This window comes from Hydra vulgaris, chromosome 01 (assembly GCF_038396675.1).
Source record: "Hydra vulgaris chromosome 01, alternate assembly HydraT2T_AEP".
Lineage (NCBI taxonomy): Eukaryota > Metazoa > Cnidaria > Hydrozoa > Anthoathecata > Hydridae > Hydra > Hydra vulgaris.
In genome coordinates, this window is record NC_088920.1 from 40,772,501 (window position 1) to 40,797,500 (window position 25,000).

The 25,000-nt window shown below is 28.0% G+C and overlaps 1 protein-coding gene across 2 annotated transcripts in view; it reads right to left on the reverse strand.

Moving 5' to 3' along the window:
- The window catches only part of LOC100198476 (E3 ubiquitin-protein ligase RNF13), a 46,208-nt gene that overhangs the window by 20,132 nt on the left and 1,076 nt on the right, over positions 1-25,000 (reverse strand). For both annotated transcript variants that reach the window (XM_065788160.1, XM_065788161.1), the window contains exons 2-8: positions 18,707-18,793; positions 17,744-17,872; positions 13,514-13,592; positions 9,666-9,703; positions 4,626-4,666; positions 4,401-4,506; positions 4,213-4,306 (exon numbers count right to left, since the gene is read on the reverse strand). In XM_065788160.1, the coding sequence (XP_065644232.1) occupies positions 4,213-4,306; positions 4,401-4,506; positions 4,626-4,666; positions 9,666-9,703; positions 13,514-13,592; positions 17,744-17,872; positions 18,707-18,793 (574 nt within the window). The remainder of the gene's footprint in view (positions 1-4,212; positions 4,307-4,400; positions 4,507-4,625; positions 4,667-9,665; positions 9,704-13,513; positions 13,593-17,743; positions 17,873-18,706; positions 18,794-25,000) is intronic.

Consider the following 25,000-nt stretch of genomic DNA (forward strand, 5'->3'; position numbering starts at 1 on the left):
TTCAAATTGGTACAGTAGATAAAAAAACAGCTGCCAGAGAAAAAAAAAAGCAAGAGAGAGAAACTAACGAGCAGATAAAAAGATGTATTAAGTTGCCTGCTGCGGAAATTCAATGTGATTCCAATCTGGATACTGAGTTATTTGATAACAATAATAAATTTGAATCTGATCCAGACTTTTCTATAACCATGCCAGTTGAAAAAAATTATACTCATTTAACAAATTTGGCAAAAGCTTCTATACGGTTTGAAATTAGTGATGCTGCAACAGCTGCATTGGCAACAGCTGTATTAATAGACTATGGTATTGTAAAAAAATTTAATAAATCACAAATAATAACTGAAAAAAAGATTTTTGGAGAAAAAAAAAGAATCAGCTCTATCATAAGTTCTAAGCACTTAGCTGATGTTAAAGAATTAAAGGTTATTGGAATTGATGGAAAAATTGACAAGTCTACATTAGTACATTCTGTCAGTTATAACACTAATGAAGATTATTGTTGCTTCAACCAAAGAAGAACATCATCTTACATTTACAGCAGAATATGGACCAACAGCACAAAATTATTTGACTCATGTAGTTATACCTAATGGAACTAGCGCTACCATGGCAAACACTACTGCAAATGTTTTAACAGAATATAATAGTGCTCAGAGCTTAATTGCTGTTATTGTAGATAACACAACTTCTAATACAGGTGCAGATAAGGGTTTGGTTATAAAACTCGAAAAAATTCTTAAAAGAAGTTTGCACCTTTTAGGATGTTTGCTTCATCAAGTTGAACTTCCACTGCGACACATTATATGTGAATTAGATGGAAGCACAAATGGTCCTAAGTCTTATAAGGAGCCTATTGGAGATGCTGCATCTCATCAAACTCTTCATGAACAGCTATTGGTTGAGTTTGTTCCCATATATTCGGAAATAGAGTTGTTTGTTAGCAGTGAGGTTATAAGTGATCTTAGTGCAGACCAGCGAAAGCTTTATGAGTACTGTGTGGGTATCTCAAAAGGTTTTATATCTCAAAAATTTCTTGCAAAAAAACCTGGACCAATTTTTCATGCTAGATGGCTAACTCTACCCTTAAGAATAATGATGGTTTATGTTAGGACTGATAAACCATCTCCTGAATTATTAGTAATAACTAAATATATTGTTCAAGTCTATTGTGTAATGTGGTTTGCTATTAAGCGCTCCGGAAAATACAAAGATGCTTGTCAACTTTTGTACAAAACCATTCAATTAGTCAAGCCTCAAGACAGCAGGATTCAGAGCATTGTTTTTAAGAACATACAAGGAAATTCATATTGTTGTTTGCAAGAAAATTTCCTTTACTGCATGTTGCTGGATGAAAATCTGAATATAAGAAATCAAGCCCTCAACCAAATCCTTAAAATAAGAGCATTGAAAGAAGACATTACTTTTAAACCAAAGCTTAAGCCGAAATCCATAATGAAAATAAATTTTGATGCTAAGTCTTGGGATTATCTTATTTCTGTTGATGATATTCAGGTTGAGCCCCCAACAACTTTTTGCATAACGTCAGAAAATCTGAGAGAGGCTATTAAATCAAACCTAAAACTTTGTGTAATAGATATGCCTAACAATTCTCAATCTGTGGAGAGAGCAGTCAAATTAACCTCAGAGGCATCTAAACAGGTTTATGGTTACGAAAAGAGACACAAATTCATTTTGACTAAAACCCAAAGTCGAAGAGAGAATAAAAGAAACGTAAAAAAGTGTGACTATTTTATAAAATGAATGTCTAGTATATTAGTTATACTTTTTGTTTATTTTTTTTTTTCTTTAACTGCTGAATGAAATATTTACTGTAGTCAATAATCTAAGTATAGTTCTATTGATATTAAATTCCTAATTACATAGACTTCCAGGGCCGGTTTTTTAGGGAGGGGAGCAGTTGGTGAAATGGATACAGGCTCCACGATTTAGGGACCCCCAAACGCTAATGAACTTCCTATTAAAACTTTTTTTTTTGTAATTAATTTAACAACTATTCAAAATGACTAAAAATACGCATAAAGTTATTGTAATTATTAAAAATTTGGTTTAATCTCAGTTTTCAATAGTTTTTCTGATTTTATTTTTGAAACCTTTTTTTTCAACCAACTGCAAAAATTTAAAAAGCCTGTTAGTATAAAATTATATTTATATATGTGGGCCCCTAATATTATTATTGCACCCGGGCACCAGAAGTAGAAAACCGGGCTTTTAGATCGCTAAAAAATAGGTTATAAAACATATCAAAATGGCTGAAAAGTGTGATTATTAAATCTAATTTCCCGAAGGGAAAATAACTTTATAAAAAGTAAATGTTATTGTTTTGTGTTATTAACATTGCAATAAACAAATGCCAGGGTGACTCTTTATGATTTAAAAAAAAAACGCCTAGTAGGCAGTGGCCTAATATATATATATATATATATATATATATATATATATATATATATATATATATATATATATATATATATATATATATATATATATATATATATATATATATATATATATATATATGTATATATATATATATGTATATATATATATATATATATATATATATGTATATATATATATATATATATATATATATATATATATATATATATATATATATATATATATATATATATTACAATTATGTATATATATATATATATATATATATATATATATATTACAATAGTACACTAGTGTTTTGTATTCACTATAGGTCTTATTGCAGGAGATTTATTAATTTTACTTTGACTAAATTGTAAAGCTTTTTAAGGTTTAAGTTGATATCCTTCAAATAACTCCTAAGTGCAAAAACTAAAGCCAGCTTTGATTAAAATGGTTATCTTGTTCTACTATAGTTCTATTATATTGAATGATTATATATAATGCTATTCTTAAAATGGTATGAAATTTTGGTGTCATGATGCAGAAAGCTTATATTATCTGTTGGTTTGTAAGGAATTTACTTAAAGTTTTCTTAGAGGTATGTTTTATTATGAGGTGGTTTTTGTTCATGAAATCATAGACTCCATGTAACTCTTTAATAATTCTATAAAACATGAAAAATATGTCTTCAATCTAACACCTATAAATTTTATTTTTGGTAATTAGACTCTAAGTACATTATCCAAAAAATGTAAATAAATAATTTTGGCATATAAAGAATCCATCCTCATACTGATTGATGTACCATTAATCTATTGGTACATTGAAAAGAAGCACATTGGAAAACACTAAACAAAAAAATGGTTTCCAAAATTATGAAAATATAGGCTAACAGTGGGCATATTGGTGGTCACTGATGGACTGGAATCTGTTCCATACAAAATGTTGTTGCTTCAATCTCTTGGTGAAATATTAGTATACAGCAAGGTGCCATAAATAGTTAAGAAATGAATTAGTGCAATAAAATATCGGAAAGAAATGAACAAAATCTTTAATATGAGACTATGCTTTTGGTTTTATAAAATGTTTGACAAGTTTCTATAAGCAATCAGTTGGGCCATTTCATGCTAATAAAATAGGTTACAATGTTGTAATGAAATTGTGTGATTAAATTAATAACTTTTTTTTTCTCATTTATAATTTTATTTAGATAACTTTCCAATTTGTTTTGGGCCAATTTTTCTTAATTTATTCACTTAGTGTTAATATATTTTTAATTTATTTTTTCTATTTTTGAACCCACAATCATCTAATTTGTTACTTTGGTAATATCATATAAACCTCCTAAAATACTCTTAAATTAAAATCTTTGGGAATTTTCATCTCTATTCATCAGTCAAGTAGTTTGTAAAACAGCAAGTATAAACAAAATTGTTTTCAAACAATTTTGTTTATACTTGACAATCAAGAAAATGAAATCAATCAAAAAGAATTGACAATCAAGAAAATGAAATATTTTTTGGAAGAAAAAAAAACAAATTTCAAATTTTTTTTCAGAAATATTTAGTTTATTTAATTTTTGAATTTTTTAACATTTGTTTAAAACAACTTTTTGCAGTTTTTAATTTGATTTCTTTTTTAGTTTTTAACAAGTAAAAAACTTACATATTTACATACTATTCATTACACTTTTTATCATAATGTATATTAAGATGCTAGTGTAATAAATAAATTTTAGTACTATAATAAATCAAACCTAAATTTTTAAGGATTTTAACAATTTTCAGAAAATAAACTTTGTAAATAAACCTTTTTTAAATTTTTTGGTAGGTATCTTCTTTAAATTAGCAGGAGACAAACGAGAACGACGAATACGCAGCCAATAGCGAACATATCGCCCTACCTAAAACAACACATTAAATAATTATATATGTAAAAATCAGATAAAAATGAAATATACAGTAAAATATTAATCATGTTAATAAAACATTGCCTACAGAAAATGCCAACATAAAGAAAAAACAAACTCCAACAACAATAGCAAAAGGCACCAAATAAATTTGCAAGGACATCTGTGGATTAGGTGCAATTTTTATTGTAGAACTAAAAATAAATTTATAATAATTGAATTATAAATTTGTAATTACATTGTAAAATTTATCAAAACATAAAATTTTTTTCAACTGTTAAATCCATTATATGAAAACAAATAACAAAATTACCCAGTTTTATATAAGTAATGCTTTAAATCTTCCCCAACTGACTATTAAAAAAAATAATAATATAATTTATTTATTTATATATATTACCTTTTTGAGTATAAATCTTGAAAATAATTTAATATTAAATATCCATTTAATTATAAACAATTATATCTTTTTGTATGTATTAAGGCTCAACAAATCTTTTTATTTGACTAATGTTGACATTTGTCACAATATTTATTGCCAAACACTTCTCTTTATTATTAGATATTTTCTGAACAAGTTTTTTTACAAAAATAAAAAGACTTGTGAAAGAATGGTATTAGCATTCCTGTGCAGAACCCAAAGTTGTTGCACTACTAAAGTTACACTAGCATCATAAATAAGGCTATAATGTTTCTTCTTACAACATGACTATCATATAGCTCCTTAAATTTCTCAATTCTGGAGCATCAATAATTCTCTGGAAAAGAGTTCCAGTGTTTCACTATACGATTTGTGAAAAAATATCACCTCTGTTCGCAATGCTTCACCAGTTGACACTTAAATCGCACAGCATGACCACGAGTACCACCAGCCGGTCCATTGCAAAGAAAGGAGGAAAGAGACATTGGTGGGTGATGCCAGTTAATGACATCAATCTGACTTATTATTTTAAAATGCTGTATCATATCACTTCTGATCTTTCACTCAGTCAGGGTGGTAAATCCTAGTTTTTTGAGTCTTTCATTGTAAGGCAGTTTTGAAATCGAAGAAATTACTTTTGTAGTTTTTCTTTGAATGTTTTCTATAATATTGATAAACTGCAAATTCTAAATGTGATCTAATATAGGTTATATAAAGCGATTTCCACAAATTTAAACCTCTGTGCTGAAATGCTTTTTTAAAAATTCCAAGTATTTGATTTGCCTTCATAGCAGCAGAATGTACTTGCATCTTAACTTTAAGGTTATCAGAGATGAGTACACCTAAATCTCTTTCAATATATGTATCAGCTAATGTGACTTGTGTGCCATTGTCATCATACATATAGTATTTTTGATTTGATTTAGTTGCTCCTTGACCGATATGCATGACCTTACATTTAGTTATATTAAACTTCATCTGCCAACTTCTTGACCATTCGCCAGCTTTATTGATATCAGCTTGTAAAAAATCTACATCTGATAGTGAGCTGATTACCCCAATGATTTTGCTATCATTAGCATATAATTTTATATTGTGTATCAAATTATCTGGTAGGTCATTAATATACAACACAAAAAGAAGGGGACCAAGGACTGATCCCTGTGGGACTCCACTAACTATATCTTTCCATTCCAATGTATTTGGTCCTATTTTGACATGGCTGCCTTTTATTTAGCCATGCTTTAATCCATGCAAGAATCTGACCACGAATACCATATGCATAAAGTTTATGTAGTAGTCTTTTGTGAGGCAGTATCGAAGGTTTTTTCAAAGTTGGTAAAAATAACCTAATAACGGATAATTGCTTCCATTATTTTTCCAGGAATTGATGTTAAGGAGACTGGTCTGTAGTTTGAGGCCAAAAGTCTAGAACCTTTTTTGAAAATTGGAGTAACATTTGCTTTTTTCCATCTATCAGACACAACACCAGTACTAAATGAATGATTATAATTTATACTTAAAGATAAAGCCATACTAGAACAACAATTTAAGAGAACTTATGGGTGGATGCAATCGAATCCAGCAGACTTATTTGGATCAATTGCTATTAGTCTGTTTTTAATATGCTTGTGATTAAAAAAATGGTCAGGAATTTCACTGCATTGAATTTCAGTTCGATTTTTGAAAATAAGGCAGCCCATCTGATAATCTACAACAAAAACAGAATGAAAGAATTTACTAAAAGCACTGCAAATAAATTTGCCTTCAGATTTGAATATTCTATCAGTATTTTTCAGAGCTTGTATAGAGTCTTTTGCACTTCTTTTTTTTTGAACATAGGAATGGAGTATTTTTGGAATCAACTTTGCTTTTTGAACAATGGTCTCTTCATATTCCAGGACTGTTTTTTTATCACTTTTTTTACTGATATGCTAGCTGCTTTATGCTCTAACTTTAACTTGGCGTGAACATCTCCCAGCAGATTTATATTTGGCCCAAAGGTCTCGTTTTAGACGAATAGCAGCTTTTACATCAGTTGTCATCCACGGTTCATGATCTAAAATTAGTTTAGATATTTTTGTTGGTATATATTGAGCACATGCTAAATTATATTCTTGAATAAAAACTTCATGGCAATCATTTGCTGATAAGCCAGCAAATAAATTACTCCAGTTTACTGATTCAAAACATGTTGAAATTTTCTCAAAATCTGCTTTTGCCCAAACAAGTCTTAGTAAATTATTGGTAGATTGATTTGAATCAGTACTAGCAATGGCATATTCACAGGTTATTACAAAGTGAGTATGACCTTGTGGTGTATGGCCTACAGGTTCACCTATTTTTAGTGCAAGAACACGGTCTGGCTCATCTGTGATGTGTAGGTCAAGGGTGTTTTTTGGCTCTTCCTCAAGAGAATTTCGAAATGTGGGAAAGGTAACTAGTTGCATAAGATGATTACTTTGAACTAAGGAGTATTTTATCTGGTCGCTTATCACCTATAGATGACTCCTCGATGTTGGCCATTGTTGGCGTTCCTTCACCAATGTCCACATCAACATATCTAATGTGAATATAATTAAAATTACCAAAAACTACCATACTTGAACAACCTAGGCTTGATAGAGATTGCTTTGTAATTGTAAGAGATTCACATAACGTAGCATTAACATCTAAGCTGCAACCTGGTGGTCAATAAATGCATCCAATTAATATTTTATCACATCCCATTTGTAATATTTTCCATAATTGTTCAACCACACTATTGTTGAGTTTAATATTATTTACTTCCAGCACCATAATACATTCTTCTATATAAAAACAAATATTACTACCATCATGAAAGCTATATTGATCTTGTCGAAACAGCTGATATCCACTTAACACCGCTACATTATCAGGGCCAAATTTTGTTTCAGCAACTGCTATAATATGGGGCTCATTTTTTTCTATGTCTGCATTACAAATTCGGCCAGCATGTTTGTAGAGTTTATTTTGAAGTGAATTTGCATGTGTGGATCAGATTCTTAAAATAAATAGCTTAGGAGGTATGTTTTTACACTGTTTTGACTTGGATTGTTTTATTTGATTCAGCTTTTGCCTTTTATTCGGTAATAGCTTTATCAACTGTTGATTGATTGGTGAAGATAGACCGCAATTCTTTGGCTGACTCTGTAGCATTAATCGGTTTGACACGGTTAAGTTGTCGATGGATGACAAAACGAAAAAGCTGATCAAGAAGGCCAAGTATATTCAATTTGTCATTCTTTTTTTTCTTCTCTCGGTATAGTTCATTAAAGTTTGTTTGTTCTGATTTTGTGCGGTCCTCTCTTGCATATACATTCTTGTAAGCTGACACTGTGTGATGACGCGCCTTTGATAGTACGCTTATCCTGCCTGATAAAACTTTCAAAGTAACTTGAATATGCTTGGTTTATGGTCATTATGATTCACTAAGTTAACATTTTTAGGACGGAAACAACTTACCTCGACAATGATGTCTTTATTGATTCCAACAGCATTAAAAAATTCAGCAACTACAATTTTATTTGCTTCATTATCTTGGCCCTCTTAAATCCCAGACACCATTACATTTGCCTCACGAATTTGACGCTCTTTTTGCTCTGCAGCCTTTAGTAAAATATTTCTTTCACGTCTGTTAGATTTATTGTTGAATAGAGACGCAAAACTAACTTTCTTATCTGATGATGTCGCAACTGTTTTATCACATTTAGATTGAAGTTCACTGATCAATTTAGCTTGCGAGTTGACTTTGTCCTTTAAATAAATTATTTTATCATGAAGTACTGTTAACTCTGCTTTCAATAAATAGTCAAGCTTTTCTAATTTTGTATTCCCAGGACCAAAACCAACAAACTCATACTCGTCAGATAATGCCAATGCTGGTTGTTTATTGACTATTTTATCTGCCATAACTTCAACGCTTTTGATGAGAATGGCTACCACGCTAAATAACAGTGGATTACCTCCCAGTTGTGAATTTTATAATTATTTTAATTAATATACTAATTCCTTATTAACAAAAATACCTATTAAAAGTATTATAATAAGTGTTCTTGTTCGTAATTTACTGCGAGCATTTTTTAGGCTAGCGTGCGCAAATTTAAAAATTAATTTTTATTTGCTATTTTATTAAAACAAACATTTCATTTTAATTCTAAGTAAATAATTAAAATAAAATTGAAAAAACGAAAAAACTAACTAAAATAAAAACAGCAAAACAAAATTTTTATTTTAATTCTAAATAAATTAATTTAAATAAAAATGTCAAAATGAACGTTTTATTCATCAGCATTATTCATCAATCATTAAAATATTATTCTTAACTAATTTAAAAATCAAATGAACATAAATTGAACAAAAGCAAGTATTAAAAAATTTTGGTCTTAAGTTAAAGCAATACTCTTTTCGTCAACCCCAAAAACTTTTCATCTTTTTTTTCTTCATATCAACAGATTTTATAAAAAATTGAGTTGTACTGAGATTTGTAACATTGTGTTTTAATTTTTCATTTATATACATATAGATTTTTAAGAAAATTTTTTAACTGTTTTAAATTAAACTAAAATTCATCAATAGATTTCAAATTTCATCAAAAATAGTCAGGTGTTTAGAAGTTGTGATTATGTAAAAATAACAAGCCCCTCCATTTAGGAGAAGAAGGTAGGGGGGGGTGCAAAGTTTATTACTCTTAGTACTTAGCACTCTCAATATATTGTTTCTTTATATCGAAAATAGCCAAAACTTAAATCTATAAATTTTATATATTTTTGTAAATTTCTTTTTGTAATTTTACTAACCTAATTTTTAGTGACTAAAACAAAAAAAAAGAAAAAGAATATTGTTAAACCTTTCTACCTTTTTAACATTAAAAAAACTTTCTACCTTTTTAACATAAAAAAAACTTTTTACCTTTTTAACATAAACAGCAACAATTATTGGTCCATCACCTATTTAAAAAAAAAAATCATAAAAATGTATTTAATAACATTTTAAATCTTCAGCTAATAATTTTTTGGAAAAAAGTTTTTATTAAAATCTTCATTGCTATAAAAGTGTTACTGGTATTGGTATACAAGCAAATGGTCTGGAAACAAGAAACAATTTAAAGTTTTAACATTTTAATGCTCATACCTGCTGTTTACAAATTTCTAATGAAATTTTTTAATGAACTGCAATTTCTAATGATTATGAATCTTATACCAGATTAATTGTTCATTGTTTGCAACAATCTTAGGATTGAGTTTTTTTGTGTATGTGAAAACAAATAGAAAAACTGGCCATACTTCTTGTCATCCCTCCTTTGATCAACTTAAATTCACCTAACTCCTCTACTTGAAAAGTTAAACAATAAAAAAAATATAAAAAAAAAAAAAAAAAGCAAAAAAAAAAAGCATTTTGCTTTTTGGATGATTTTAATATGAAATTATTAAGTAAAAATGAACCTGATTCTAAAGACCTTAAAACTATGCAACTATTTTTGCTAATATGTCTGTAACCATTGACATGAAAATCTTTCAACAACTTCACTAAAAGTGCAAACTATCATCTCTAACACATTAGTAACTTAAAACTTATTAAAAACACTGTTTTGTTAGCTATGAACCTTTTTGAAAGTTATTAAAAACACTGTTTTGTTAACTTTTGAGTCTTTAAAATCTTCTTAACTCTTTGTTTATTCTTTCATATGAAATAGAACCAAAAAATTATTTTTTACATTTTTTCTTATTAAAAAAAAAAAAAAACAGAAGTCAAACTCCTATGCTCCTATTTTTATGTCTTTTAAAAATCTTGCGACTCAAAATCTGTGGTATTTTAAAATATCTGTGGTAAATTATTGAAAATTTGTAGTATCTTTATAGCTATTGGCTGTGGTTGTACATACCACCTTAATAATATATTCTGTACACACTGCATAGCTTACGACTGTAAGCTATATAGTGTTTACAGAATATACAATTAAGGTGGATTACAACACATGTACAATGCCTTTGGTGAACAAATTCTATTTGATAGCAAATTATGCTTAACAACAAAGTTCTATACATTTAAAACTGCCTTGATGCCTAATTATTCAACATTGTTTAGAGTATTGTTTAGGCAATCTTAAGGTAAGCCTTTTTAAAACTCTTTTTATGATTACACATCATTTTTAGTAAATTATATTTAAAAAAGCTTATTTATAACTTTCAAAAGTTATCTGAGGAGCATCAATTTAAGTTGTGTTCAATAGACCCATATTACCCTGTTTAGTGGGGTAATGTGGGTGAAGGCACATTTTATCTTTTATCAATGAAATATACCAACACATAGTAAACAATGACTGGAGGCATTAGTAAGTGTTTTATTCAAATTATTTAATCAAAAGTTTAAATATTCAATGCAAAAATGCTTTAAATGCAAAAGAAACACATTTAAAACACCAAATTAAAAACACAAAACTTTTTTTAATTTGTTTTCCAAAGAATGTAGAGCATTCTTGTGGTTAAATTTCACAGTTTTTTACCACTTAAATATATAAAATAAATCACATTATAATTCTCCATATTGAGTATGGAGACTTTTTCATTTATTTCATTTCAATTCATTTGTTTTATTTCATTTCATTCTGTATATGATGTTCACATTTGAAAGTCGAAGAACTTATAAAAAGTCTAGGAATGATGAAATTTTGTTTAAGTTAGTGGAAGTTCAATGAAATTTTTGTTGAAGTAAGTGGAAGTTCAATGAAGATTTTAAGTAAGTGGAAGTTCAATGAAATTTTTGTTGAAGTAAGTGGAAGTTCAATGAAATTTTTGTTGAAGTAAGTGGAAGTTCAATGAAATTTCGTTTAAGTAAGTGGAAGTTTAATGAAATTTTGTTTAAGTAAGTGGAGATTCATCTTTTTATAAAACTGCTATGTTATAATAAACAAACTTGAAGTTAATATAGGAAGTCATTGCAATAAGAAGTTAAGAGTGAAGTTGGAATAGCAAAGGACTATTTAACGTCATGTCACATAATTGGATTTATCTAGAAAATTTTGTTTATATATAAATTATGTTGAATTTCACTGAATTTCTCTGGGCATTTTACGCATAATTGTCAACAATTAATTTTAATGTGAAACTAAACACATTATTCACATTAATAATAGTTTTATTATATACATATAAATAATAAAAAAATACATGTGCAATGCTTCAAAACTGCTACAACATTATCTACTAGTTTCTATGGGAAATTTACATCTTTACATCTTTGATGAATTCACAGCAACATGACATCTAAATGAATCCATAGCAACATGACTCTAGAAAAATGAATCCAGAAACTTAGCCAGACCTTTTATTTAAACTAATTTAAACTAATTAAAAAGCTATGCTTGTCTTAAAGCTAATTGAATTATCTAAAAACTTTTCATCAAAGCATTTTCTATATGTTATGAAAAAATAAAAATCAAAAATTTTTCTAGATAAAACATTTTCTTTGTGTTATGCGGTTTTTAATATCCTTTTTTCGTAGTTTAAGATTTTTGATAAAAATCTTTGTTTAAGTATGCCATTTTGAATCACAAATATACTTAGAATTCGCCTAGCAAGCTGATAATTAAAATTTAGACACAGTTTTAACACAGATAAAAAGTTTTCCACCTAAAGTCTTATTTCTATAAAGCTGATGATTGTTGAATAGACTCACAATAACCATAATTATTTTAGAAAATATATAACACTACAAAGGTTTGATTCCAACATATTGCGTCCCTGTATATTTATTTTAGAAAATTGATTTATAGTTTAGAAATCTTTACTCCATTAACAACTGGAACAAAAAAGTTTCATTGCATTGCATCTAGTCAGTCGATAATATCTAATTAATTATGACATACCTGGCATGAATTAGATGATGTAGTCTCAAAATACTGATGTTTAAAAAGAAAAAAGAAACACCAGAACCACAAGTTCTATTAGTATTAATAACACAATAATAAAATAGACTAATATTATCCCACCCTACTCTAAAGTTATAAACAATAATTAAACTTTCAGAGAAGTGTAATTAATTACAATAAATCACATTTGATTTAAAAAAATTTTAATTCAAAAAATATTCTAAAAAAGGGTTAAAAAAAACCCTAAAGCGTTGTTGTCAAACTTAAATTGTCTACATTACATGCGAACAAGACTTTTTTAACACTATTTAAAAAGTAACATTTTACAAGTGTAGCAAGTGACACCTATTTAACATGCCTAAATCGTATTGTTAGAATAAAATGTCAATTATCTATAATTAACTAAAAAAACATAACTTTTAAACAAAATATCTTTACATTTAAACAATCCTGTTTTATAATATAACATGATAATCTTTAAAGGCTTTTGATTAATCTTAATTAATTTGCTTATCTTGGGATAATTTTAAGGAAGGCAACAGAACTCACAATTAATTTAAAAAAAATTAAAAACAAATTTACTAGTTACTGCTAGAAGAAAACATTCTAAAACCATTTTTTTGCTGCATTACTAATGCAATCTCTTTTATATTTAGATAATACTTGTCCCAATACAAACATTTTATTTAATATATTTACACTTTCTTTCACCCCATGATACTGCTTATTTTCACCCCTGACACTGCAGGATAACATCACTTAGTGCTATCTTAAACCAATGTATATAAATTTTAACTGTAAAAAATACATAATAACATACAGTAATAACAAAATATTTTTTCATTATAAAGTTGTGTATTAACAAAAGGTTTTGTAAAATTTTTGTTACCTCCCATTATTATTGGATCATTGTTGGTTCTGCTGTAAATAATTGCACCTTTGTAACCTGCTTCTTGAGCATGAATAACCTAAACAATCATTAAAATGATATTTTTAAATAAATTACAAAATGGATTATTTTTACCTTATCTATCTTTTTATCTTTATTTAAAAAAACTCTTAATTATTGTTTTTGAGTTTTAATTATCATTTGGGAAATTTTTAAAAAATTTTCATTACTTGTGTTCTATTTTTGATTAAGATGTAGTCATAACTACTACTCAAAATAGACATTTCAATATACAATAATTTACATAGAGCTGAAAGTTGGTACATACTTTGGGACATTATTATAAATAAAAATATTTTAAATCCCCATTGATCTTACATCTGCAAAAAAAAAGTAATTTAAGAGCAAAGGTAAAAAAAAGGTTTTACCTATTTTCTAGTAAACGTTAAATTTTATCATAAAAATAGATCAAACAAAAATGAAATAATCAACAAAAGTTGTCCTGTATAATTTTTGAGAATCACTACTCCTGAGTTATTGAAGATGCTTTTGTGGTTTGATGATGCGGTAAGTAATAAATATCCTCCATCAGTGATGTAACTAACACTTGTGTTGTGTTCACTGATTCAAACCAATTGCAAACAGATGATTTGTTTTTTATTAAATCCAGTTTTATCGAGCAGTAATAATGGATAGTTCATATTCAATGATAATGGCTAATTCATATACAAAAATATTTTAAATGTCTTAATAATACTTATATAATATATAACGTATAATAAATTAATTATAAATGCCTAATAATACTTATATAATATATAATGTATAATATATTAATTATAAATGTTTAATAATACTTAAAATAATAATATCTACAGGTACATTTCTCATCATGAAATTTTATGTTGCTACTAAGAGGAAGTACTTTATCAGTGTGTTTTAATTTAATATTATATGTTCCCTATATTATTTTAGACATAGAAGCAATCTTAATTTCACAAGCTTTATGACATTTAATTTTATTATCACCGACGATTCCACTGGCAATTGATGATTTCTTTATTTTTATGGAAAGGATCATAAAGTTTTTCAGTAACTTTAGCATCTTTCTTTACTCCTGAATCACTTGCTGCACATGCTGATCTGTTGCGAATCACTTACAATTACATGCAGATCTGTTGAAAATTACTTGCAACTACATGCGAATCTAATATTTATATATTTCCTTTTTTAATATCAGCAAGATCTTCCAATTCACATACAGTATTCATTTCATGCATGCCATAAACCCATTTACTTAAAACACTCTTTATTGTTCCTCCTCAAGCAACACCATCAATCACATCAACCTTTATCAACCAAGCAACACCTTTATCTGTCTTCATTGATTTCATTACTGACTGTTCAATCACTTTTAGTATTATTATTATTATTAGCCATTAATATTAAACATTGTGTTTATCAAAATGTTGAACAGTGAAAAACTCTTTGATAAATCTTTGATAAACACCAGAATAGTTGTAGCATATCCTGCAGATATAAGTGCAGAGTCCCTGATTTGGGGTACCCGGCACGGGGTTCATTTTAAAAATTTGAAATAAAAGATTGTGAAAAAGACAGAAAAAAAGCCAAATTATCGGGTCCCCAGGTTCGAACCGGGTACCGGCACATCATTAATAATCATCACAACTTTCAATATCATTATATGAAATTAGGTTATTTATGATATTCTCAAATGCAATATTACGATTTGCAACCATCTCGTCATCAATAATAATAACATATGATGTGTATATGTGTATACACAATCAAACCACAATAAAATCACTATTCCTTAGATACTGCAATTACATAGTGATTTTGCATATTTTTGATGTTGTTAGATACTGTTATGTTGTTATATTCCTTAGATGTTGTTATATTCCTTAGATACTGCAATTACATAGTGATTTTGCATATTTTTGATGTTGTTAAGAGATAATAATAACAAGTGATATACTTATATAGGCTATACCCAAAAATATAACCAAGAAAGCAATAACAACTGATATTTCCACTTGAAGGCTAAATACCAACATTTTTAAAGTTGCAATAAAAGTATTGCACTTTTTCTTATAGATGTCGCAAGATAAATCTGTAGTTATCCTTCTACTTAGATGTACTTTTGATTTCGTATTCATAATGAACAAGTTTAAGTGTATCCATTTTTATGCATTATGCGATGTTTAAGCATTGTATGAGGTGGGATTGAATAAATTAGTCAATAAATTAAAATGTTAACATTCTCAAATGCAACATTGTTGCATTTGAGAGAATGGAAGGTAAAAAATGATTCTTTTGACAACAAATACGTCACTTTTAATTACTTTTGACCTTCATCCAACATTTCCGTGTTGTCATAAAGTTAAAACCATTAATTTAATTGGAAATTAATCACTTTTTTAAAAACTGCAAAAACGCAAATTTAATTGACCAGAATGTTTTTAAAAATATAAACAATGTTTTTATTTTTATTTTTTTTACTTTAAATCATGCGCAGTGTGTTGCTACATCAACCATCTTATAGCCTGCTGCTACAAGAGAGTGTTACTACATCGACTATCTTATAGCCTGACTCGCAATGGAGTGCTGCTAATGTATTACAAATTAATACATTATATTATATGACAGTACCTTCCTTGGTATCTAAAAATTTAATTGATGTAATACTTAAATAAAATACAAAAAAAAAACTGATTAAGTTCAATAACTAAATTAAATATATATATTAATCTAATATATGTGCAGGCGGTGAGATCTGTTGCAAGAACACACCCCTGACGAGTGGCGTTATTGCAGGTCTCAGGCTCCCTGAAACATCATTGGTGATCGCAGTGCATTTCTGAGGAGGGGGATCATTATTCGTCCACTACTTAATTCTAATTGGTTATCGTGTCACCAACATTTTTTTACCTCTAGTACCCATGAATTTTAGCGCTTCATGAGCTTTGAATTATATATGTTACATTCACGATATATTTTGATGATACATAGGTAGTTATCAGTTTCAAATTTTTTACTAGTGTTTAGTACATAAATAATACCACATTTATAAACATATTTTTTTTAAATTACCATATCGACACTATAGCATGGTAGAAACCATGCTATAGCATATATATAAACCATGCTATAGTGTATATATAAAAACTGAAGATTCAGAGTTTGAACCTTGTAGGATGTGTACATTTTGTTTTTTCTTTTTATATTGCCCAAACCATTATTTATTACCATGTTACTTACTAACCATTTTATTATCTACTTATTTTATTTTATTTTATTATTTTGTATTGTATGATATTTTTAGTCATGGTAGCCATGCTTACACCAGCAGATTTATATAGACTTGTTTACTCAAAGACCGTTGTTTTATCATTTGCTTAGGATAACTAGAGCGTGAGTTATTGTTCACCCTCTCCCTGAGTCCTAAAATTTTTCCTCCTACAAAGTAATCTTTACATTCATCAATGACTCTTACCCAATGACATCATCTACAATCTGGTTCTATTTTCATATCTCCTAGGTCTATGTAACTAAACGGCTCCGTTGGTCACTTTTTGCGATCATTGTGTCGCGTAAACAATTAAAAATATATTCTTTGTGGCTGGTGAGCCCCGACTTCTTCCAATGTACACCACAATGACAAAACAGACATTAGACTATCCAGCTGGATGTGGTTACGACGCTCAATAACCTAATGACTACGCTGATACTCATGCACGCTCATTTGGAAGCTCCACAATGCACGTTGGATCAGTGCTCGCTGACTATGTGCTCGGATCTTAACCTTACTTCATAGGGCATCATTCCACATCATTTCCCTCCTGGGAAATTCCTTTTTTATCCTGTTTAAAAAAAACAATTTTTTTAAACAGGATAAAAATCTTTAAATAAGATTTTTTTTTTAACGGATTTAAAGTTTTTTTGTCACTATGTTTTCAGATTTTCATAAATAACTCTAAATAGTTGCATTAATTATAATATTGTTGTAAGGCAAATTTATTTCTTCAAAATAATTTTGCATATATGCAAAATTATATAATATACAACAATATATATACTGTTATATATTTTTAAAAACTTTTAATTTTAACATTAAATATTTAGCTCAGTTACCATTTATAAAAAGATCCAATAATAAATAAAATGCATTAAAAAAAATTTTAATAAAATGTTCAAAAAATTTTCTACCTGCTCACTATAACTGCATCCAGACGATTCTTGAATAAGTGCAAAAAAATTAGTGTTGGGAAGATCCTTTTTAGGAGCAGGATAAAGATGGTAACATGCATTATATGGCGTTGATAGATCAAGTGCACCCTTAAAGATAAATGTAAATAAACAATAAAAAATAAATTAAAGAAAATGTTCATTGCAGCCTATACTTATGGTATATTTACTTTATTAGTTTTTTTAGAGTTTTAAATATTTGAACTAAAAAAGCACATAAAAATATTCCAACAAAAGATTTTATGTTATTTTATATTTTTAAGTGCTTAAGTAATAATTTGTACAACATAAGTTCAAAATGTCAACAAGCCGCAAATCATGCGATTTTATTATCAAGTCTTATGATGTATGGTAAGTCTTATGCTGCATGGTAAGGCTTATGATATGTGGTAAGTCTTATGATATGTGGTAAGTCTTATGATATGTGAAAAGGCTTATGATATGTGGTAAGGCTTATGATATGTGGTAAGGCTTATGATATGTGTTAAGGCTTATGATATGTGGTAAGGCTTATGATATATGGTAAGTCTTATGATGCATGGTAAGTCTTATGATGTGTGGTAAGGCTTATGATAAGTGGTAAGTCTTATGATATGTGGTAAGTGTTATGTTGAAAAATAGAATCAGATGCCAATTATTTTTAATTTACAAAGCAAAAACTCAATTGAAAATCTTTAAAAAAAAGTTTTTAAATAAGGATCTTAAAAAATAAAAACTTTGATCAGACTGAATAAGAGATTATTTTATTAAGAAAAAGACTTAAGGTTTTTTTTAGAAAAACATGATCACTTTTGGGTTGGCTTCATGATCACTTTTGGGTTTACTTTTAGTTATATCATCATATGGTTGAGATAAAACCAGGTTGTTATGTATCAACCTTATGTAAATAATACTAATATATTTTTATACAAAAATTAAAGATACCAAAATGCCTTCAGTCGGCACACTTCCAAAATCAGCTTCCATATCATGATACATTAATTTTGACAAGTTACTTCTAGCAGGTGGATACTGAAAAAACAATTAAAAATAAGCTAGTTATTAGATGCTAATCAGAAAAATTAAAAAATATAAAAGAAAATGAACAGTAGCATCTCATTCCTGCTAACCCTATCTACACCCTCCCAACCCTCCACATTGAAAAATATTTTTCAAGAGCATGTACTATTTATTCAAAAATAATAACTTTGAATACATTTTTTAAAAAGATTTTAAAAAATTTAGTTAAATTCTAAATGTATATGTATATATATACATTTAGAATTTAACTTTAACAATTTTGGCATACATTGAATTTCTAAATCAATTCATGAACATTTAGGTATTTTAGAAAAAAAACAGTGATAACTTTTATATGTTTTATTACAAAAAAAAAAAATACACTTTAACATCTACATCGACATTAATATTTTGTATGACCACCTTTAGCTGTGATGACTGCTGCAACTCTCCTTGGCATGCTCTCTATCAAATTTAAGCACTGTTTTTGAATGTTTTCGCGATGGTGCCATACTTCAATTAATCTTTCAGTTAATTTTTGTTTATTGGTTACCAAAATTTTTGACATTTCCCGCTTTAAAAGTTCCCATAAATTTTCTATTGGATTTAGGTCTGATGAATTTCCTTGCCAGGGTAAAACAGTAATTTTTTTGACGCTAAATACTTAGATACGCTTTTTGCTTTATGGCATGGAGCGAATCATGTTGGAAAATAAATTTTCCAACTTGAAACCACTCGTTTGCCTGAGGTATGAGGCATTCCTTGAGAACTTTAATGTACTGATCCTGGCGCATTGTATTCTGTACAATATACAGCCTTCTTGTTCCCTGGCCACTTATAACAGACCACACCATTATTTTGAGTGGGTGTTTTACTTTTTGCACCAAACAGTCCTGGTTAAACTTCTCGCCTTCTCTTCTTCTCACAAAATTGGTTTTATCCATCATGATCTCTATAGTGGATTCGTCTGAGAAGCAAACCTTAAAAGTCAAAGTTATAAAAATTAAAAAACACCATTTTTTAATAAGTAGCCAAAATATGTAAAAGAATTCAGTTTGTAAGAATGATTTTTTTCAAATATACCTTTTTCCAATCATCAACAGTAAAGTGTAAATGATTTTTTGCCCATTGTAGGCGCTTTTCTTTCATAGCTTCAGTGAGCTTGGGTCTGATTGCAGGTCTACAAGTTTTGAAGCCCTGTTCTGCCAATCTTCTATAAAGAGTACCCAAAGAAATTGATATAAATGATAAAATAATGCCAAGATGTGGCATAATGCATATTTGTGACATTTACTAATTGAAATCAAATAACTACAAACAATTTGATATTTCAAATACGTATTTTATGAAGAATTTAGGGCGGCTCTAATTTTTTGATCCACCACTGTGTATATATATATATATATATATATATATATATATATATATATATATATATATATATATATATATATATATATATATATATATATATATATATATATATATGTATATAATATATCTAAATTGTGTTAGTGTATTTTACAAATAGAGTGCTCAATGTTCTTAAAGAACAGAGCAATAATAAATTATATATATAATATATACATCATTGGCCATAAATTAGAGCTCACTTTTTTTTTTTTATAAAACATTAATTCAAAATAAAATGAATTGAAAACAACACTTATTTTTTATATTTTATCTTTTAATATTATAAGTAAAATCTATATACATTATGGAAAATCTATATACATTATGGAAATCAAAAAAATAAATTTAAACATAATGGTCTTGATACCAAAAAATGAAAAATAATGAAACATGTTATATTGTTTTGAAAAAAAGATCGGACAAAAGTTAAGGTTATATTTCAAATAATATATAAGAACAACAATTTACAAATGGAAAACCATAAAAAAAAGCATTCTAATATTATGTAGAACTTCCTTTCTTATGTAAGCATTGGTTTACTCTTTTTGGCATCAAATTTACAAGATTTTGAGTTATTTCTTTAGGCACATTGTCAAGCAGTTTCCTTATTTCAATTTTTAATTTCTAACTATGACCATAAATTCTCTATACAACTTAAGTCAGGGCTGTTAGCAGGCCAAGACATTATCGATATTTGATTGTCGACAAACCATTGTTTGCATATTTTTGCTGTATGGCATGGCACACCATCTTGTTGATATATGATATTACTGTTTGCTTCTTTAAATATATCAATTGAGGGTAAAAGGGAATTATCTAAAATTTCAATATATCTATCAGCATTAAGTCTACCTTCAAATAATTGATAGCATCCAAGTCCTGCATAACTCATGCAGGCCCAAATGCCTATACTCCCACTACCTTGCTTAGTTTGTTTTAATGTACAATTCAAATCAAATCTCTCTTTAGGTGATCGCCTTAGCATAGCACAGCATTTTTGCATATCTACCTCAACATTCATTTCGTCAGAGAATATAACATTTTTCCACATGCAATCAGGCCAATTTTTATGTTGATTGCACCATGCAATCCTTGCTTTTTGCTGTTTCTTTGAAAGTTTTGACTTCTTGCATGCATATTGGCACATATAATTATTTCTATGAAGAATTTTTCTAACAGCTCTTGAACTCACTTTTATTCCAGATGTATTTTCTTATTTATGGCAGAGACCACTTGACGATAATTTCTGTCATGTTTCATTAAACGAATTAATAAAGCAGTGGGAGCAACGAGTTTATAAAATATTTTCTTCACTATTTTTATCTAAATTTATATTCATTAACAAATTTCAAGTTTCATGCAATAATCTCTTAGTGTTCAGTTTTTATGACCCTGCAATGTTTACACGTTAAGGGCTAGGTGGGCCCAAAAATTAGGGTTTTTTTGTTCCCAAGCTCCAATCACCCCAATTCTTTGCAAAACATTCTTTTTTGATATAAGCATAAACATACAAAGTTTGGAGTTTGCACAATGCCTGTAAGTGTTAAAACACAAACATCTAAAAATCCAGTGTACACTACTGTAAAGGCTCATCTTACTGTGTTGTTACAGCTGGCCGACCAGATCGTCGCTGATCCTTAATGTCACCTATTTCAGTGAAACGTTATAAAATACGTGCAATAATTGAATATGCAATATTTAACTTATTTGCTATTTGACAATGAGATAGTCCTTGGTTTTGAAGAAAAATTGATTCGTAACGTGTTTTTTCAGAGATTCTCGACTGTGATTTTGGAGTTTCATACTGTATTTCTTCGCTCATTTTGTAACTTTTTTATTATTTAATTTATTCGTATTTTTATTAGTACTATTTAAAACAAAAAACAAAAAAATATCAGAAATAATAAATGCAGATGATAATAAAATCGAAATTATTGAAAAAATCATGCATATATTACTTAAATTTTAAAAATAAAGCGGTGAGCCTTAACTTTTGACCAACATGAAAATAAAAATTTTATAGTAGTTGTTATCAAATTATTTATAACTAGGAGTACAAAATAAATTTTAAGGAAATCACATGTCAATTAAACAGTAAACATGATACTTATTATTTAATACTAATAAAATATTGAAAAAGTATAATAGTTTTTAAAATAATTTCAATCAAACAGGATTTAAATTAAAAATATATATATTATATATACATATATAATATATATATATATATAAATATAATATATATATATATACATATATATATATAATATATATGTATATATATTATATATATGTATATATATACATATATATATATAATATGTATATACATATATATATATATACATATATATATATATATATATATATATATATATATATATTATATATATATATATATATATATATATACATATATAAATAAGCATGTGGTTTGTTTATATATAAGCGTATATACCTTTTTTTTTGACCAATACCACCCAAACTACTGCTGGGTACAGCACTGTATATATATATATATATATATATATATATATATATATATATATATATATATATATATATATATAAACACACACAATTTTATATAATGCTGTTATATTTAAGCAGGCTCTTCTATTAATGCTCTTTCTTTTAACAAAGTTCAAAGACACATCCAAACATATTTGGATCTGTTCTACTGTGAAACTTAAGCCTCTCTTCAATTGTCGTAAAGTTGCATCTCATTTACTTTTCTACAAATTCTACCATGGTTGCTGCTCAAACATGCTATCATCTTTAGTTGCATCAAACAAAACTCATTCACTCTTGACTCATCATTCAGCAAAATTGCATCCTTTTACTGTATGTCCCTTTATGCTTCTAAAACTGATGCTCATCTAGCTTTTTCCCCAGTATTTTAATGCTTTGGAACTCTCTCTTATCTTTATATTTTCCTGAGTCATACAGCCATCAACTTTTCAAGTCTTTTGTCAACCTTTAACTTGCTCTATAACACTATTCTTTGTGTTCTAGTAACACCTAACTTAAGAGTGGAATTAAACTTTTTGCTAAGTTTAAAAAATAGTTATCCATATATAAAAACTTTTCTAACTTTTGCTCACATCATCTAAAATGTTGCATAACAGATTATAATAACACATACAGTATTTTTGTGCAACTATCATCAAAATGTTAAGTTTATGATTTTAAACTATTAAGGACTTTTGCAATTTTATTGACAGGCTTGTTTGTAGTAAAACTAACAAGAACTGCATGATACATTATTATCTTTTGTGTCTAGAGAATGCTATATTAAGATGTTATTATAAAAATGAGTTGTATTCTCAAGATGACAAATGAGTTGTATTCTCAAGATGATAAAGATGATGATTCTTGTACAGATTGTGAATAATGAAAATAAAGAAGACACCAGTAAGTCTAACTGAAACCATGTTTCATTAATCACAACTAAGTGACAAAAACTTATTGTTCATTCTTGATCGCAAAAAGCCATACTGTTTTTTTTTAATAAAACTATAAATGAGTTAAGTCTACTTCAATTTTTCCAAAAAATTTTGAATGTGTTGTACAAGATAAAATATAAAGTTTTCATTTAAATAAAATTCAAGTAATATTCTATCCAACAGCAGTTTATTGTGAAGTAAATATTGTACAATGTTTATTGTGAAGTAAATATTGTACCTCTGATTATTTACTGCATGATGTAGATATGCCATATCATCTGATGAAAGTTAACAATTGAACATATTAAAAGCAATATTAGTATTAGTAATTGCTGTAACTGGTGTGAGACAATAAGGGTGGAATGCAAGAAGCAAACTTGAGTCAAGTTCGACTTGAACTTTACATTGTAACCAATAGCAGCAGAGTATGGGTTTTCCCCTTTAAAAATACTTTGCCGCTATTGGTTACAATGTAAAGTTAAAGTCGAACTTGACTCAAGTTCGCTTCTTGCATTCCATCCTAAGTGTGGTATTAACACACTATGACAGCTAATTCATAACATGCTTGCTTAGTAATTTCTGTGACATATATAAAGCAGCGACCTCTCATTTGAGTTTATTGAAAACTAATTTTTTCTTATTGTTTCTAAATTGTTAACCCTGTTAAAGAACTTAAAAACTTTTAACTTTGTCTCATTTTTGACAAGGTAGTCAAGTCAAGAGCTTTTAGCTAATTCTCATAGTTGGTTTTCATAGAGTTATGGTATTGAGTTGCGCGATGTTGGACTCTTTCTAATAAATCAATTTCACCCTTTCAAATAGGTGGCCAAACTGGTACTACAAACTCTAACAGTGGTAGCACAAAACAAACAAATTCTCAGGAGTCTAACATCTAAACAAATGAAGCATTTTCTAATCAACTCAACATTTGGTTGGCTTTTCCTATGCATTTTACTATACGATTTTTCCATTTCAGATTGCTTGAGAAGATTTCTTCAAGATCACTTTCAGATTCTGTTTTGTTTAACGTTTGTTTATTAATAAAAAGGAGTGATTTTTTGTTATTCCTGCTAAAGTGCCATACATTTTGAAATATTAAATTTCACAAGCGAGCCTTTAGTTTAAAAAGTTAGAGATCTGATTGCAAAGAAAGAGTTGATGCGCAGGAAAGCATATCATTCAAAATTTTGGTTTTCATCTGTACACCATGAACAAGACATTGCTATGAATTGTACCTGGTCCTTCTTTTCAATATGTCAAGGTAAATTGCCCTGTGATGGTATTGGTGGGCTGTGAGAAAACTAACTTCAATCACTAGTTTTTATAGAACAACCAACTATATACTTATGGTTTCTACAAT